The 19,272-nt window shown below is 35.9% G+C and overlaps 1 protein-coding gene across 3 annotated transcripts; it reads right to left on the bottom strand.

The window, feature by feature from the left end:
* Positions 1-53: 53 nt before the first annotated feature.
* Positions 54-13,532, bottom strand: DCX-EMAP (Doublecortin-domain-containing echinoderm-microtubule-associated protein). Of its 3 annotated transcripts, XM_088045956.1 has the most exons (15): positions 13,444-13,532; positions 12,166-12,807; positions 4,084-4,272; positions 3,606-3,957; positions 3,422-3,560; positions 3,139-3,288; positions 2,923-3,094; positions 2,778-2,873; positions 2,165-2,302; positions 1,855-2,115; positions 1,553-1,810; positions 1,347-1,509; positions 1,118-1,300; positions 861-1,071; positions 54-816 (listed from the first exon to the last, which is right to left on the bottom strand). In XM_088045956.1, exons 1-15 carry the CDS (start codon positions 13,444-13,446, stop codon positions 663-665), a joined length of 3,111 nt encoding a protein of 1,036 aa, XP_087902082.1. In that variant the 5' UTR covers positions 13,447-13,532; the 3' UTR covers positions 54-662. The 3 variants fall into 3 exon arrangements, with proteins under 3 accessions (XP_087902082.1, XP_087902080.1, XP_087902083.1); XM_088045954.1 differs by having other exon boundaries at positions 3,422-3,957; XM_088045957.1 differs by lacking the exons at positions 12,166-12,807; positions 13,444-13,532 and adding an exon at positions 4,326-4,485 and having other exon boundaries at positions 3,422-3,957.
* Between the last annotated feature and the right edge of the window lie 5,740 nt (positions 13,533-19,272).

A 19,272-nucleotide genomic window follows, 5' to 3' on the forward strand; every position in this document is an offset into this window, starting at 1 on the left:
ATATGACTTCTACTTCCGTTTTTCCTACTGTTTCAATAAAACAGAGTTAATGGTAATAACAATAAACTATTTATTAAAAATGTTTAGTTAAATATTTGAAGCCATTCATGCGTTGCTTTATTCTACAGTTGGTTACTTATAATAAAATCTATAACTATTGGCAGTTTCCAGGTGTATTTATAACTAGACAATCAAAATTATCTAATATGGTGGATGTCCTGTTGTGTTACTCCCAATTTATGTCTCTGTATTCAAGTTAAAGCTTTTGATGGTTTACATTTTCCTGTTGAGGTATATTATCACTTAACGATCAGTATTATTCATATCAAAAAATAAACAATAAGAATGATAACATTTTCTATATTTTACAAATGTTCTAATTACTTCCAACTAAAAGCATGTAATTAACCTAAGGAGGATAGTAAACGTCTATTTATCAAAAACTTCGATCTAACAAGATTTTTCCCAATCCGAGGAAAGCAGGTAAGGAATCTAATTTCGTGCGGAGATAATGAAAATGGTATTTCTGTGCTCTCCGTAAACGTATTTCAGTATCGTATGTTGAGTACTTCAAAAGAATTTTCAAAAGACGAATCGGAATCTTCAAAGTCATCAGAAAAGCGTCTTGTCACCGCCGGCAAATAAACATACGCAGCTTTGTGCTATTCTTCTGTCAGTTCCCATAGCATGAGAGCAGCGTCAGTGCCTCCAACTGTTACCACGTTGCGATCATTGAACAAGAAGCGAGCACATGCCACAGTACCACTGTAGACTTTTTCTTCGTTGTATTCCGCTTTCGGGCTCAAGACAGGATGTCTGCAATGATTTACTAAGACCGAGTTAAACTGTTTGTTTAGTACCTGAAGAGTCTGATGTAGCCATCCGTGTCGCCGGATATTAGAAGATCGTGAGCCGCCGAGCGACTGACGGTACTTATGATGGACGTCATGGGGTAGAAACGGTTGTTCCAAATTCCAGCAACTAGGAATCCAACCGTAGAGTTCTGGGTGTACCACTTGACGTCCTTCATGGCGATGGGGCTCTTTTCCGGCGACAGCGACTTCACGTCCCCTGAAAAATTATCGTCACGACAAGAAGTGTGTTTTTTAACACTTACAGAAGCATAAATCGTAATCGGCAGTGACGGTTTGTAAGAAATTGTTGTCGGTACTCCAGTCCATCTGAATTAGCGCTTGGGAGCCTCTGATCTTGTTCGATTTCTTGTACGAGAATCCGTCGCGGCTCACTCTAAACAAATAAATGCTTCCATTTTGCGAAGCTATAGCGATCATGTCACCGGCTACAACAACCAGTTAGTTTAACATTCTAAGAAAACAAAGAAGTACTTGGATTGTATCCCACGCATGTTAGTGGAGATCCGCAGACGCGAATTGTATTAATAAGAGTCCCCGTCTCTGTGTTTATGATAATAAGATGGCCTTCGGTACTTCCGGCGGCTAAGGCAACACCAAATGGATGGAAACTCAAGGAAATACACTCAAAAGCGACCTGAAGAAGTATAATTACCAATTATCACCACGTGCGATTTTACCTGTAGCGTCCAAATAAACTTGTTCTTCCTCCACAGCGCAATATTCTTATCGTGTCCAGCGGTAGCAAACACTTCATCGTCTGGATGAACCGCGAGACCCCATAATTGCCGTCCGTGGCCAAACACCACCTGGTTGAACCTCCTCTGTAACGAACCTTCCAAAATGTTATTTTTTGTTGTCCCGACGTAGATGTTGCCATCGTTGCGACCTGGACGTTGTGGATAAATCGAGCGGACTCCTCCTGCAGATTCCGCGAGCTAAAACCGCTAATTATCCAACGAAGACAACCAGTGGTAGTTACTTTAGTTTCGGTGATTTTCTTGTAGTTTTGGAGGGAGTCCCACGCGACAATCTTCCTGTCTTTGTCGCCTCCAGAAAGAAGAGTTCCTTCTGACAGCATCACCAGGGAACTAACACCTTTCATGTGCGCCTCGTACTCCAAGCGAACGAAATAAGCTCCATCACTGTCCACGCTGTAGATTGTGATGAACCCATCGCTGTCGGCAGTGATGACGTCGCCGTCTTGCTCGAACTGAAGAGCGGTGATCAGAGTTCGGGATGGCTGAAATTGTTAAATTAGAAGGAGTTGGTGGCGGGGATTTCGTTTTTACGGGTTTTATAATGTCGGTTCTTTCGAAGAAACCGTCTTTGCGTCGGTTCCAGAAGGTTAAGTGACCTTTTCCGTGGGTTATCATGAGGTTGTCGTCCAGAGGGTGGAACACGGCTCCGGTTAGTTCTTCTTGAAGGGTCTGCGAATGTTAAATTTAACATGCCATTATTCTTGGAGTTGCACGCGTTATATTATTTTGCATATTAAAACACGAAGGTATAATTCTTGGAAATTTAGATTTTTTTCCCGATGACCTGCCGGTAATTACAGTCATACACACTTTATTTTTTAATTAAAAATACGTATAATTATAAGGTTTTTATTAGGTGTGGCGTCCATTCTCTTCTGCTTTACAGAAACTCTTGCGGATGATTCAGCAACTTTAGAAATCTTAGTTTGGAAATTTTGAAGCTTCAAGAGAATTCAGAACAATTTGAACAATTAGCAAAACTTTAAAATGTCGATACTTTTCCCTGCAAGTGTTCACCTCGAGTTCAAGGACCAAATCTTTCGTTCAGCAAATATCAGAAGCTCATTATGCAAAGACAGCACGAACGTAGTGTTTATGCAGATTTCCCATGAATGAATTAAACTCAACAGTGGAAGAAACTCACCGCTACTTTGCCTAAAAGATGCCCCCACTGCCACTGCCAAACAGACAAGATACTTTCTCTTCCTCCATCGACCGCCAAGACGTAACTTCCTCCGTTCTAGAGCACAATCAAATTAATTATATCCTAGACTTCGATTCTGACGTACCAATTGTGAGAAAGCAACTGCGGCTACTCCAACTTCGAATTCGCCCATGCCGAAGACGTAGAGAGTCTGAAGAGTTTCGGTACTCCAGATGCGGATGTGGGCTTGTGTCTTTCTGTTGCGTCCTGCTCGTTGTCCGGAAGCCACCATTTCGCGAGAGGGGTGCAGATCCATGCTGAAGATTCAAAGTTAACTCAAGAAGTTACTTTTGTTAGTTACCATTGAATGTCTTCAGTGTGTCCGGTGTAGTGTCGCTGCGCTTCTTCGTCTCTGTCGTACATGACAGCGACTGCTGCAACAAAATAAAGGAGCTCTCCGGTTGGGAGGACCCAGAGGTTTCGCCGCGAGTCGGTTCCTCGGTAGCCATAGCTGCGGGTAGTTAAGGAGCGTTTCTGTTCTAATTACATTTAGTTGTGGAAAGAATTGCACTTAGTCATGCACTGTTGAATAAATCTCTTTTATCAGTTTAATCGCGCTGAGGGGTTTTGAACTTAAAGGATACACCCATTCTAGTTGCATTTTCTTTTCAGGGGGAGTATTGTCCATCGGGGCGTGGTGAATAGGGGGGTAAAAAGTTCGCCTTAATCCTTTAATAGTGACTCTAACCGGTTCTTCTTTAAGAACTTCTAACAAAGTGTAATCTGAAAAAAACTTCCGTAATAATGGAAGAATGAGTTTAAACTTACCGCTGTTTCGAACGATTTCACTTTCCGGGGCGTATAAAGCTCGCGGCCTGCTTTTGCTTCTAGAGCGTCTTTGTTTGCTCATATCTTCGACTATTGCAGTTTGGGGGGCCCTGGACCTCGCTCTTCTCACTGGAGACAACATAACACCCCCCACACCAGCTCCAACACTCCCAACCCCCAAATAAAAAGTATCTATATCAGCAAATTCGTTGCGTAACTGTGAAAAACTGCGCACTTCTTGGCCTGAGACAGTATACATCCGTTTAGCACCATTCATTTTAAGAACTTGACCTAAGTCCTCGAGGACTTCCTCAAAAGGTTGGGAAGTCCGGAGATTCAGAAGGACCCTACACTATAACAAAACATTTAAACATCAATAATCGCCTTGGTTTTTATTTGTTTCTTCGCATGCAAGAACTGCGTGCTATCGTAACCTTCAATCTTTCTTGAAAAGTTTGTTTATAATTTGTCGATTTACCTGTACGGTGTGATCCATGTTGTTGATGATCCGTATTACCCTGCCAGAGCTGGGTTTGATGGTACCGCCACCACCTGGGGGTGGTGCGTCTGTCTCCACGATGGAGGCTTTTCTGCTGGTCGCCTTACTCCAGCCTTGTCCTCCGGGGGCGGCGTACCAAATTCCGTTTTTCTTTCCATAACTCGCTGCCTGCAATTAGACCAAACATTGGCGTGTTTTTGGTAAAATCACTGCGGCAATACCATTGCGGGAACCGTCACTACAGCGAAGGGTGTATCGTCATCCAAGTCAAAATCGAGCATTGGTAAAACTCAAACTTCACGATAATTAAAGAAAAGAACTAAACAACACCAACTGCCGAATCGGTTTGGATACGAAGAAAGAATGAGCTAAACCCTTGAAACGAACGATTGTTACTGTGATAAATAATGTATAAACTGATTGTGCTAATGAAGAAGTGGTGGGGAAAGCTCAAGGTCAAAAATGAAGGGTGGTCTGAGAGGGGGCTGCATATCGTGACCGACTTTAATTTCATATCGGAAAATGTGTTTTCGACTTTTAGAGAACCGAAGAAGCAATGAAAGGGCATTTGCATAGAAAATGGATGGACCTTCGAACTTTGAATGAAATTTTCGCCCGGCGCATCCACCATTATTACTTCCAGTGGTGTTGGACCAATTGCGAACAAAGAAAAAATGTAAATTCGTAATTAAAGCTGTCGTTAGTATGCATTAATATTCACCTAGAAATTAAAGGTGCGAAATGATCTCGTTCTACATTTTCGAGTCATTAAAGAAATTGCGCTGCACCACGTTTCGATGTCCTTGTTTGAATTTACTACAACCTGTCATTTTTAAAGGCCTTGCCGAAATGTTTACGGGGTGTTTCTGCATCACGATACTTGTACGTAAGTTTCGTAATTTATGTGCATATATTATAGAATTTCCTTCTGAATATGTATTCTTTACTATACAAAATCAATGCTTCACGAACTGGTCATTGCAGTTTCAGCATCTGACGTAGGTTCGTGTCATAAATTGCGTGGGACAGTACGAAATTCTGCGCCAGGCTAATTCGGAACATGGAAAGCCCGCAAACTGAATGTTTCGAAATATAACTCCAAAAAGTGGGACACAATGAATATTAATGACAAAAATGTGATGACAACTTTGTTAAGCACAAATTTGCATTTTTCTTCATTAGGAATTTTCGTGGAAATGATAAATGGGAGGATCTCAGAGTGGTTTAGTCCGAAGAAAATGAAAGGGCGTTAGGAGTAATAAATCATCGATTTGGGGAGTTCTTGATACCTTTATTAGCGGGGTGTAATAATGTAGTATCAATAGAATTTGGGAGAGGCAAATATTAGTCATAGTTATGATATGAAAATGATTTAAAAGGGAGGAATTTATTTCATTAAACTGATGAATAAAAGATGAGTTTAAACCCGAATTACTGTCACAAAAATGAGTGGTGTGAATAGTTGCATATTTAGTGACAGCGCAGGATTTCCATATGTAATGAGAGGAAATATGGGAAAAATGCACGCTAGCAATGACTCTAATAGCTGTCCGTGATAAAGAAGTAGGTTAAGTAAAACTAATTAATAGCACTTTTCGGTCTCATTCCTAATGTTGGCGGCTTCTATTTGTGGCGGTTTCACTAATGGATCATTACTCGTAACCACCCCAACATCAAAATTATTGTTTTATGTAGGATTAGCACTTAAAACTACGATTTACAACATGTTGTAATGCCCCCGAATTAAAAGACGCATTAGGCCACCATAATTATAAAAACGAAATGTTAGTTTCGCCTGATTTCTTGTATATCGAGGCAAGGTCAGAATTTTGAGGTAAACGATCGAGTAACCACCGTCTGGAAAAATTTTACTAGTTTTTGTGAGTACTCAAACATGCAAAAATGTCAACAAATTATTTTCAAGGGGTTCATTGCATTTTTATGCGGTGGCGCTTTATCATAAATTATCATAGATTTGCATATGTTGAAGGGGGTGAAAGCGCTGTTCATTCAGACTCGGGTTCTCATAATTGCGATTTAAAATTGAAAAAAGGCTTTTCAAACACAATTAACTTCTAAATGTACTTTTTTCACACTTATGAACTGTTTTACTATTTTTTTCGCTAGTGGATTATTATAAGGTTAGTTTATTCTATAAATGAATAATGACGAATTTTATCTCCGAAAACACAGTTTTTGCGGACCAATCGTGGCAGATGAGTCTGCAAAACTTTTTAGAAGCGTGTGTTACAAACATAATTTTTTAGTTAAAACTCCCAAAAACACTAATAAATTTCTTATTATTTATTATTTTTCAATTTTGGTTAAAAGATGGCTTCACAAGGAATTTGCCGCATATAAAAATTCTCTGCAGAAAAAATAACTTTTATGTGTGATTAATATTTTCTCGAAAATAGTGTGCTTCGGATTTTAGTTAACATAATGACCATCAAAATGTCTAAAATAAACTAAAAAACTTGTTTCATTGTTTTGTTAACCCACTATGCTTTATTAGTTGACATGGCAACGTTTTGGGATAGAGTCTGAAAAAGATTCTTTTTATGGACTCAGTGGAGTCCGAAAAATAGCTATTTTTGGGAATCGTTTGTGAATGAAGTGTTGCTGTAAACAACGTATTTATTATTGTGTTAATAATGTATTTTACGGACTATAAGCCGCACTTTTTTCAAATTGTCTCCAAAATTCAGGTGCGACTTATACTAGAAATTAATAGAAGAATGGACAGTGTTTGTTTTAATTCTCGCTAGTCTTAAAAATGGCATTTTTGTCCGGCTCTGTAATCACATAACAAAATACGATATATAAAATGAATATTTTATTAGTAAGAATTAAAAAAAAACGTTTTTCCTTCAAACGTCACAAAACCTCACTATTTTCTAATTGTTTTTAGACAACGAAAAAGGCAGTTTTGTTATAATCAATGAAAAGCGCTTGTTGACAAGGAAACACTTTTTATGTCTAGGCAGATTTCATATTATTTAAGTCACTTTTTCTTGAATTTAAACTTGTAATTGTGGATACAATTATTCGGTGGCCAGAAATATTATTTATGCATGAAGTAATTACATATTCTCTCATTACAACCAAGGCTGCATTCGCTCCATATTCATGAAAAAATTCCTCCCGACATCCCCAAAAATGCTAGCGTGTCCCCTAATGACAGGCACTGACCTCAAAGCTCAGGAAACGGAGCGAGAGCGGCATGTCCTTGAAATCGCCATTTCCCTTTCCCCTCCACGTGGCGCTTTGGCTCAAAGCTCGCATGCCGACCAAACTTTGTTTACATTCGTGATTTTATTCAAGACTCGCAAAAGCTCATTGAAAAGTTGATATCTGTCTTAAAAACGGACTGACGAAGGATCAAGTTGAGCTTCAGTGGTAATATCAATGATGGAACAAAACACTTCGTCCTGCGACCTTCCTCCAAATAGTTTCAAGGATGTTATAGTTTTATGAAGTTTTGCGTGATTTTGTCGCCCGAGGCTGTATTATAATAATAGACATTAATGCAATATAGGTCAGTTGTCAAGTTGATTTATTCGGTTTAACAAAACCAATCGGCGATTTTTTTATGTTTCGTGTGCTAAATTCAATCTGTTGAATTCCATGTCTGCTGAAGATATAAATAGTTTTTCTCTATCTTGATCAGACGCAACGACAAGTTAACCCAGTGGTCAGTGGAGAATTAGGGCAAGTAAAGACCGAATCATGCAAGCAGTTGCATTCAACCTCTTCTTCGATTTTTAATAAGGTGTGGTCTTTCGGGGCTATTAAGGAAATGTGCATTTTCATTCTACGGGGGATAACATAAAAATGAGCAATAACAGCGAAATCACGTCACTTTCTTATTGATTTCTTTCGACGATGCAAGGTATAGTCCACTTTGAAAGAACGAAGGGTGTCCTACTCATACATATTTACCATTCTGTAATTAATACATGGAATAAACTTATCCGAGGGATGGAAAGTGTTTTTATAGTTCGTTGGAGTTTTTCTGGAGCGAATGAATACAAGTGTTTACACTCGTGCGTGCATATGGTCAGCTTATCTTATAAAGTGGACGAGGTCACGTGCCAAATAAGAGCTCAACTCCACCAATCTGGACGATCTAAGTTCTACCTTGTAGAAACTTTGCTAGTGGTGCACCAAAAATAAAAGCAAATTATATGACATCATAAAAATTATAAATATAGACAAGCTGATCATTATTAAATTAGGAGCGATTTCCTTTCATGCGAAGTGTATTAGTTAACTGAACAAAATTTATAACAATAAACGCGTTATTGATTTATACAGCTGCTTTTTAATGGGGTTTGAGATGTGACCGATATACAAAATAAGGGTGGACGGGGCGATAAGCAAATTTGGTCAATTTGTAGACTGACAAAAAGTCGAGATTTAAATGGAACTTTTACCTAGTCAACCTGTTCCTAAATTTAAAAATTAGTTATAAAATAAAACCTACAAATTTGGCGCATCCACCATTTTTTAATGTCTTCAAATTGTGTTTGTTCTGTGCTTAAACGGATGAAAACTACCAGAAAATCATTCCAAATTTCATGAAATTACTTCTTAGCAAAGATTAGAGATATTACAATTATAGGCAATAAGTTTAAATGTAATTTTTCCTGCAGAGGTAAGCGCCAAATTTAAAATGCGGCTCCATGATTGGTTGTTCAGTGATTTTTTTGAACTCCTGCAATTCCTGCAAAATGTTAAACCAAGAACTGTCACATTTGTCAAATTGTCTCCAAATCGTAGAGCCTTATAATCTTATTTTTGTTATTTTCAGTGCAGATTGGCAGGTATTTTATTATAACTTTATGTTTTTCAGATTAGTATTAAAATTGTTAGAAGTCTGCAAAGAAAAGTAAACAAATATTGTTAAAAAAGAGACAAATTTTGATTTTTGGAAAAACCCAAAATTTTGAGGATAAAAAAATCTAAAATCTTACATGATGTACGATGTAAGATCATGACTAAAACTATGCAAAATTTCTGATATCGATATCTCGCTTATTTTTTAGAGTAAACTTGAGTTATTATACATCAGTGTACGCAGAATTTTCCGCAGATTCCAAATCTGGGATTTAAATTCAGATCCGACAACAAATAACTGAATTATGGCCAGTCAAAGTTTCGGAAAGTTGATTATCATTTTTCCTCATTTTTCCTAATTTTTAAAGTTAAATATCTCGGAAACTATTTGAGATATTGAGATGCGGTTTGCGTCATTCTTTTTTTCGGCTGATTTTACATTATAAAAAGTTATCAAAAGCCCAAAATTCGATAGTCAATTTTTCGCGAAAAAAAATTTCGACTCAAACAATAAAAAATTTTCAATTTTTTTATTTTTGACCATAACTCGTAAACCATTTGCCCAATCAACCTCAAATTTAGCCAGTAGATAGATATCGAGCTTCTCTTTCGATTTATGTAAACAGAAAGGTAACAAACGTCGTTTTCACCTTGAAAACAGTAATTGAAAATCAACCCAAAATGATCTCTTCAAAACAGTTTTTGGCCAATGTCTCGTTTAATTAATTAATTAAACTCAACAAAATTCAGCTCATTTTACGCAGAATGTCACGCTGAATCCAAAGCCGCAAGAATTTTTTAATTTCGTCAACAAATAACTGAGTTATGACCATTTGAATTTTTGAGTTGTCGCCAAAGGGCCAAATTTTTGAAGGTTCGAAAGAATTCGTGGTCAATATCTCGAAAACTATTACAGATGTTAAGATGCGGTTTGCGGCATCGTTCTTCTCGCGATTTTTTACATAAGAAATAGTTCTTAGATTTTCCAAAAGTCGAAAATTGCAGCTTTTCGCGAAAATTCATGACTAAAATTATGCCAAACTTCTAATATCAATATCTCGCTTATTTTTTGGAGCAAACTTGCGTTATTATACGTCATTTTTCGCAGAATTTTCCAAATCTGGGATTGAGATCCGACAATAAATAACTGGGTGAAGGCTGATCAAAGTTTGGATTTTAATTTTTCCTAATTTTTAAAGCTAAATATTTCGGAAACTATTAGAAATTTGTTTGCGCCATTGTTTTCCTCGCCTCATTTTACCTTGGAAAAAGTTCTTAAAAGTGTCCAGATAGTCTTAAATGCACAAATTCGGTTTTCTCTTCGCTTCGAAAATTTATATTTTTGGCTTAAATCTTTCCAATGGAACAATGAATGTCTCTTTTGTTTTTTATAAAACTCTCACCGGATGCATTTAAAATTTGTGTTTTCTTTAGCTTAATGCCGAAGTTCAAGTTAAACAGTCAAAATCGAATGAAAAGCGTCGATTCACTGCAATGACGATTCACATGCCGACTACAAAATCTAAAAAATGTCCGTCCAAACTTGCCGAGGTGCCGAGCTTTATAGAAAAATCTAAATACAAAAGTAGACACATTGCGTTGCGTTCGTAACTTTTTAAATTTTTTTGGAAAACCAAGCGGTCAAAATAAATTGGATGTAAGTACTTCCTTAATATCTAGGCATTCTCTAGGTATGCTTTTCCTTGAAATTAATTGGAAAAATAAGGTTTAAATTTATAATTTTAGGTCAAGCTATTTGGCCTTTGAAGAGTATTTCTGCCGAGTCCTGGGTATACAAATGTCTGGCCATAAATGGGAGCAGCAAAATCTCAATTTATCTCAATTTTCATCTCAATGTCGTACCTAAATTTTTTAAAGCAATTGTATCTACTTTTTTATGTAAAATTGACCATGTAAATGGTAAATAGATAATTTCAGCAGTTTGTAACTTTCTCAAATACTTTTGGGCAAAAATAAGTCTCATTTTTCCTTTTTTCTCTCATTTATGAAGTACTAATATTGAGGTGTTTAAAGTTTTGTAGACCTGAAGACTTTGGTAAGACGCAATTTAATTTTTAAATTTTAATTTAAAATCTGCTTAATAATTCGATTAATTGCAGATCAATTTTGTTATGTTGGTATATTTTAGCGAATATATTAAACATTTGTGATTAATTATTATGTGAAAATAAAGTGCCCAGTAAAATTAACGCATTTGAAAATTTGAAACTTGTGTTTTCAAATAAATTTAATTTTTTTAGAACTTGTCCCTGATGCAAAAATTGAATCTAATTAAAACCAATTATAGACAAATTTCTTTGCGACTTTTGCCGCTCCGGAAGGATCATTAAATAATTTAATGCTCTACCGACTAATTAAACTACGATTAATTTGTGTGATTCGTCGATATTTTTCTAAACGGCATTTTAAAAATGTCATTTGATTTTACATTGCCCTAGTTGTTTTCAGAGAACTACAATATCTTCTAGAAACAAAATGACTTTCGTTATTCTACGAGTTGAGTGAGTCATTTCCAGTTTTCGTGAGCGTTGTTTGGACATATTTTTATGGTGATTGATGAAGTAGGGTTTTAAGTTAAAAATCAACCTCCAAAACATGTTTATGAAGCCGTCGAGGACAAGAAGTATTTCGTCCATCAATAAGATAAAATTGTGAAATTCCATCATTCCAAGAGATGTAAAGTAGACGATTGTGCTTATTAATTTGTAAGCAACTGAACAACAAAGGAAACTAAGAAATCAAGCAGTTTTGTTTGATTGCGATTAGAATCTTAAGTGAAGATAATTTGTTTATTAGAGTGTATGCTCAGGTAGCAACAGGTTATTTCGACACCTGTTAAAAACGAAAATATTTTTTTGATTGGGGGATTAGAAATGCCGGTTTTTAATAAATAAATATTTAAAAGTGGTAGTTATAGCATATCTATACATTGATCGACACTACACGTTCTTTTAAAATATTCGCTAAATGGAGTAATGAAGGCTTCATACATAATGGCATACAAACATAGCATACATACATATAATATCCATACATTATAATCACGTGTCAGAGATTTATCAAAAGTTTTTAAGTCAAAAAATATTGACATTTTCAATGCCGCCACTCATTTCCGCCGTGATTCATAAATCACTTTTACTAAAAACTCGAAAAGAGTTTCCTTGAAATTTGCACATGACAATGAAATTAACGATTTCTTACCTTGAAAGCTTTATAGGACGAAACGACGTAGGAAGCTCCGTCTTCAAGCTCATCCAAGCGGTATTTCCTATCCCCGTCCATGGAAAAAACATACCTCGCGCCACGTGGTAGATCCATGCGTAGCGATAACTTATCCAGCAGCGACTCCAAACTAACTATATCTCTTCCTGGCTTAAACCTCAACTCAATCCCTGGAAAGAACGGATCTCCATTCTTATAAAACAACACTCTTCTAGCCTTCCAATACGACAAATTATTATATCTACTCGTGGCCATATCGACGCGACTTTTCGGCCTCGCTGCTGGAATCATCGAAGAAACGTCACTGATATCCACCATGGTGGGGCTTTGTGCTCTTGACGCCCCTGCCTGCCTCCAATATCCCCCGTTCGTGGGGTGTGGAGGATCGGGATCTTCTTCGCCGTCGTCTTCGTCGGAATCGTCGTTCTTGTGATGCGCGCCGTTTCCAGCTATTGCTAAGGTAGCACTGACAGAGTTCGGGGGTTTATCGTTGCGTGGCGTTGGTGAAGCCATGTCTTCGCGGCCACCGGAACCGTTCATGGCGCCATCTGCTGTGTTGCCATCGTCGGCCACGTCTTCGTACTGCTGCATGCGGCTACCGACGCGGGACGGAGCCACCGACTGCAGCAGGACAATGCAAAAGTTAATAGCTTAAATGCAATATGCGCCAAAATGGCGGATGCGCCGGGCGAACAAAATTAATCAGTGCAGGAAACACAAATTTTTAATATTCTTGAACTTGATACAAAAAACTTTTCTAAAACAAATTTTTTATGGTTTTTAAGCATGCAAATTTTTAATAAAAACGCACACAAAACACAATTATTTTGTTCCTAAAACAGTGTAAGTGGAGTGGAATTAAGAGAAATGCCAGATATGAATTAAAATAATATTTATTGCCAAAAATATTGTTGTAATAATAATAAAAATGCAAAAAATATTTCAAAAGATGTCAATAATTAAAATAATTAAAATATGTCCCCATTTCCATTTCCGTGTTAATTTGTACTACTTATTATAACGTTCGTATTTAGTGGGTCACGTCAAGAAAAAAACGGCAAATTGGACGTTGTTAAAGTTATACCATAAGCGTGTCAAATAAAATATGAAATAATAATATTTAAACTATTTGCAAAAGTGAAAATTGGCGGAGGCGCCGGGTGCAGGAAAAATTTATATCCTGCGAAAATTCGTGCATAAACTGCATACTTTCCATGCAAATCCAAGCGATAAACACGTGTCGCATTCCGAACTTACCATTGCTGCTGCCTGGTCGAGCCCTTTTCATGCACTACCGGCGTCTTGTCGCCTTCGCACGTAATTAATGTCACAAAATCCGAAAGGTCGCTAACCTGCACCGTTAAAAGGGTCAAGTGAATGCAAGACGCAGACTCGCCCTTGCTCGATAAACCTGAATGAAAGTCTCTTCACTGGATAGAAACGTCCACTTCAGACCACTTTTATTTCAAATAGCGATTTCCGTCTCACTAATATCCTGTGAAATCAGTGCGGCCACAACAATAGCCGCGTCAAACTAAACTTGTTGCACTTTTCATTTATTGACTCCGGGGTTTGGTTTGATGCGGAACGCTAATGGGATTGGCTGTGGACGTGATGTCATTGACCAATGAGACGGAGTATTCGCCCGGAGTAACGTTGGCCTCTTTCTGGGAACCCTTGCTTGCCCGGATTGGTAGTTTCCGGAATGGAATGTTTTTTGATCGTTATCGCGCATGCGGTGACTCAAAAACGGATTTAATTACCGCTGTCTGGACTGGTCACTTTTGAAAAATAAACATTAGGAAAGACTTAATTTCATTAAAAAAGCGATTTGTCATTTTCGTTCCAAGTCGCCCGAATTATGCATGAAATTGTTTTGTCTCAGAGACAATAAATTGTGTGCTTTATGATGCTTGAAGTTTTTGTGTTGATATACAGTTGTACTTACAATTTATTATGGAAATTTATTGTTATGGATATCGTTGCAAAGCAGTAAATGCCTACATTTTAAGAGAATTAACATTCGCGTGACGTGTTTATAAAGCGCCCTTCATAAGTACCCAATGGAGGAAGTCACAATTGCTAATTACTTTTTCGGCTCCCGTTTTATTACCTCCAAAAATCTGTTCGCTTACTCGTGGAAAAAATGTAGTAAAGAACTTATTTTTTAGATATCAGGAAAGAAAATAATGGAAATCCTTTACAATACCACAATATTTATTTCAGTTTATAACCCATTTCGTTTTTTCTTAATTCTCAAAATCGTCTTCATTTTATTGAGAAGTGCAGCCATTTCGGGACTTTCAGTTTGTCCCTCCGAATCAATGGTGTCAATGTCAGAAGGGGAACCTTCACCAAGAGAAGAGTCCTTGCCTGGTTTCTTTTTAATAAATATCACTCCTATCTCTAAGGGATCCTCTGATGTTGAATCTTCTTCAGAAGCCACCGTTGTTGCAGGAGTTTCCGTTGTTTCCGGAGATTCCGTTATTTCAGAATCGGGAGAAGTATCCTCTTCCTCCAACGCAAAAGAAGCAGCAGTGGTCACTTCCGAAGGACTGCCTGTAAGAAGTCTAGCCGCAGTAAGAGGACCACGAGGACGTCGTTTTCGATGAACTCGACGTGCAACAAAACGCTCAGGTCTAACCGGAGCTTCAGCAGGAATAAATTTCGTCGTTGTCTCAAAAGAATCTTCAGGAGTTATATCAATTTCCGTGTTCGAATCGCAATGAATGTGAGTTGGAAGAGGTACAACCATCTGGTTCTCCATAACGTTATAAACAGGAAACATGTTCAAATGGTACTTCGCCCATGGTCCGTCCGGATGGACAAAATCCACGTGGAGATGTGGCCCATAACTGAAATCTGTACCTAAATCGTGGCGATGCTTAAAAGTTTTACTAAAATACTCACGAGCAAGAGCTGATTGTAAACCACAGATTAGCACCACTAACACCGTCTTCATGGCTTTGTTGTCGATCGCGACAGTGCGTAAAGTATAAATACGAAGAGAATTTTATAGGCTCATGGTGTAATTTGAGTGGCGGATTTATGTTTAGGTGGGTCTGAATTCTGATACTCGAGATGCCACAATTCAATTGAATTATTCTTTTTTATTAGCTGCACGTTGGTGCTAGAGAAATTAGGAAATGCAAAGTCTCATTTTATTATCCGATAAAACAATGATATTATTTCTTATTACGGAGCCATAGTTGATTTCAGATAAAGCTGAACTGAACCCATAAATTTACATTTTATGGTGCCGCGAAAAAAGTTTTGAGTAAATAAATTTAGTTGGGATAAACTATCAATAGTTTTTATGTATTGTAAAGTCTTTATTAACCATTATCTTTGTATCAAACTTGGAGATTTTCAATTTGATCATTTTTTAAAATTGTGTAATTTTGATAGTTTTGATACTAAAGGAATAAAATTTGGAGAGATTATTATTCTTGACGCGTTGACTGTCTGTTCCAAATCCAATTTTATTTTATTAACAGGGACGGATTTTAGAATTTTTTATTTTCAAAACGAGCTAAAAATCTTCAATATTTTTCGTTCAGACCTGTAATTTTGGCAGTTTTGATGCTAACACAATTAAATTTAGAGAGATTACTATTTTTGACGTGTTGACTGTTTGTTCCAACTACCAAATTATTTTATCAGGAGAAACAAATTTTAGAATTTTTTATTTTCAAAACGAGCTAAAAATCTTCAATATTTTACATACGGATCTGTAATTTTGGTAGTTTTATTACTAGGGTTGTGAAATTTTGAGAGATTACTACTTTTAAATAGTTTATTGTCTATCCCAAATCTCAATATTTTTGAACAACAGGGACGGATTTTAAAAATTTACATTCTCAGGAGGAGCCAAAACTTTTGAATGTTCACCATTCGGATTTGTAATTTTAGCAGTTTTTATGCTAAGGCAATGAAATTTGAAGGAATTTACTATTCTTGGCGTGATGACTGTCTATTCTAAATCCCATTTTTTTTTTAACAACTGGAACGGATTTTAGAAATTTCAATTCACACGACGAGCCAAAGTTTTTGAATATTTTCCATTCCGACCTGCAAATTTGGTAGTTTTGATCCTAACGCAATAAAATTCGGAGAGTTTACTATTCTTGGCGTGTTGACTCTCTGTTCAAAATCCCATTTTTTTTTAACAACAGGGACGGATTTTAGAAATTTTTATTCTTACGAGCCAAAGTTTTTGAATATTTTCCATTCGGACCTGCAAATTTGGTAGTTTTGATCCTAACGCAATAAAATTCGGAGAGATTACTATTCTTGGCGTGTTGACTGTCTGTTTTAAATCCAAAATTTTCTCATCAACAGGGACGGATTTTATAATTTTTTATTTTGAAAACGAGCAAAAAAATTTCAATATTTTCTGTTCAGACCTATAGTTTTGGTAGTTTTGACGCTATGACAATTTCAAGAAAAATATTAAGAGAATTTAAAAGATCTGAGGCAAATTTAGGAGTATGAAATTTAAAAATCAGTTAAAATCGAAGAATTTTAGAGTTCACGATTACGAAATGTAAAAGCATCTAGAGACTATAAAAAGAATCGATGAAGAATCTTAAGAATTTTTATTTTGCTGTTTTATCATGTTTTAGAGAAATTATTAGGAAATGCAAAGTCTCATTTTATTATCCGATAAAACAATGATAATATTTCAGATAAAGCTGAATTGAACCCATAAATTTACATTTTATGGTCCTGCGAAAAAAGTTAGAAAAGAATAAATTTAATTCAGTTGAGATGAACTATCAATAGTTTTTATGTATTTTCACGTCTGTTCTGTGCAATTAAAGCAAAACTATCTTTATATCAAACTTGGAGATTTTCAATTTGATCATTTTTAAAAATTCTTTAATTTCTCCAAACCAAATTAAAAAACATTTATTGTTTTATAATCAGTAAATAAAAATGTCGCTCCATAAAGCGAAAACAAGCATTCATTTAATGCTAAAATTATCCTACAGAATAAAAACATTCGGACCAATAAATCACTGACTTTATGCGTAGTAGGAAATTAAGTAATTGAAACTCACTCAATAAATTTCCAAATTTTGGGTCAAATGATTTGTTCGCAGTGTTAAAATAATTTTAATAACACTATAAAAGTGATTTGCAGGGGGTTGGTATAAATATTTAGACCAATTTCAGTACAAGGTTGTTGCAAAAACTACCTAATTTATGGACATGCTGAAACAATCGTTGAAATTCCTTCTTTTACGGTTTTAAAATAGTTGTTCGTGGTATAATTAAACACCTTCATTAAAGTTCTTCAGCTATGCGTGTGTAACTACTATAACACTTGCATATTTAAAAAAAAAACTCGAAGAACGCTGCCCACAAATATGGTCACAATTTCTAAGTGCCATATTTAATGGTATGATTGCGACAAACAGAAATTATTGTCAAATTCAAAATAGAAAAACTAACAATAAAGAAGAAGAAATGTTAGTCTGTTATTTTTCTTCAATATCTTCAGGAAGTAGGTTAAAGATTTCATGCAGTTACTTTGTTTTTCAGCTAATTATTCCACGTCGTCTGCTGAATGTTAAATGAGATGAATTTAGTTCGTGTACAGAAAAATGGGGTGCTATTAAGAACACAGCAATAATAAGAACACAGAATCATGAATTTATTAATAAGTTAAGCGATTTTTGGTTTCAGGTCAACTATTAGCATAAAGACCCAAATCTGTGATACGTCTAGTTTTGTTACAACTTTAAAGTTCATAACTTCATTTGAATTTAAAATTCATGAGGTAACGTGTGTGCTTTATGAATTGTAGGTGTTACAATCTTTTTATACCTGCGATTTTCGCAAATAACTCTTATCAGATCCCGACAAACGTCGATATAAAATACTGCCTTGACAGCAAATTGTTTCCCGTAATCGCAATAAAAACCATATTGGGAAACTCCAATTTCAGTTTCAAGGGTGATTTATTTAAATGCGTCCTTTATCACAAATTCTCTGTGATAATATCAACCCCGCATTAACCTTTAAGATTTTGTTTATTGTATTCGTATGATTTCGTATAGATAGTCCACTAATCTTAATCAAAATCTTGTGTTGTTGTGCGCATTTATTTAATAAAATCGTAACACTTTTTTTACACACCTCTAAAAGCAAAAAGTTGGGATGATTAATGATGTTTGATCTCGCCCATATCGATTTGGATTTAGGGACGACAAAGAGGGGATTTCAGGGCGTAATGTGGGTCAAATATTTAATTGACCACCGCAACAATATGTAACATGTTATTAATTTAATATTAACGCGAAGATTTATATCTGTCTAATTATTACATGTAAAAATCGTAAAATGTTCATTTTATTTTAGGTGAATTTGGAGTTTCAACTCTTTAGAATGAAAACTGCCCAATTGCGGACTATTAAGTGTAAAAACTAATATTCTCTCATACTCAATTGGAATAAAAAAAAATTCTCTAGAAGTTTGTAACTGTAATTGTTGTAAATCTTAAATTTTTTAACAACAGGGACGGATTTTAGAAATTTCTATTCTCAGGACCAGCCAAAATTTTAAATATTTTTCATTTGGGCCGGTAATTTTTGTAGTTTTGAAGATAGGGCAATAAAATTTGGAAAGATTTCATTTTTTGAACTGTTTATTGTCTGTCCTAAATCTCAAATTTTTTAAACAACAGAGACGGATTTTAGAAATTTTCATATTCTCTAATAGGATCTGTAGTTTTGGTAGTTTTAATGATCAAGCAATGAAATTTCGAGAGATTACTGTTCTTAACGTGTTGACTGTCTGTTCCAAATCTTAAATCTTTTGAGCAACAGGAACGGATTTTTAAATTTTTTATTTTCAAAACGAGCTAAAAATCTGCAATATTTTCCGTTTAGACCTGTAATTTTGGCAGTTTTGATACAAAGGCAATAAAATTTTGAGCGATTCCTATTTTTGAATTGTTTATTGTCTATCCTAAATCTCACATTTTTTGAACAACAGGAGCGAATTTTAGAAAATTTCCATTCTCAGAACGGGCCAAAATTTTTAAATATGTTCTATTCGGACCTCTAATTTTGGTAGTTT

The sequence above is a fragment of the Gnatocerus cornutus genome, chromosome 9 (assembly GCF_029298725.1).
Source record: "Gnatocerus cornutus isolate USDA-ARS CGAHR chromosome 9, icGnaCorn1.1, whole genome shotgun sequence".
Taxonomy (NCBI): domain Eukaryota; kingdom Metazoa; phylum Arthropoda; class Insecta; order Coleoptera; family Tenebrionidae; genus Gnatocerus; species Gnatocerus cornutus.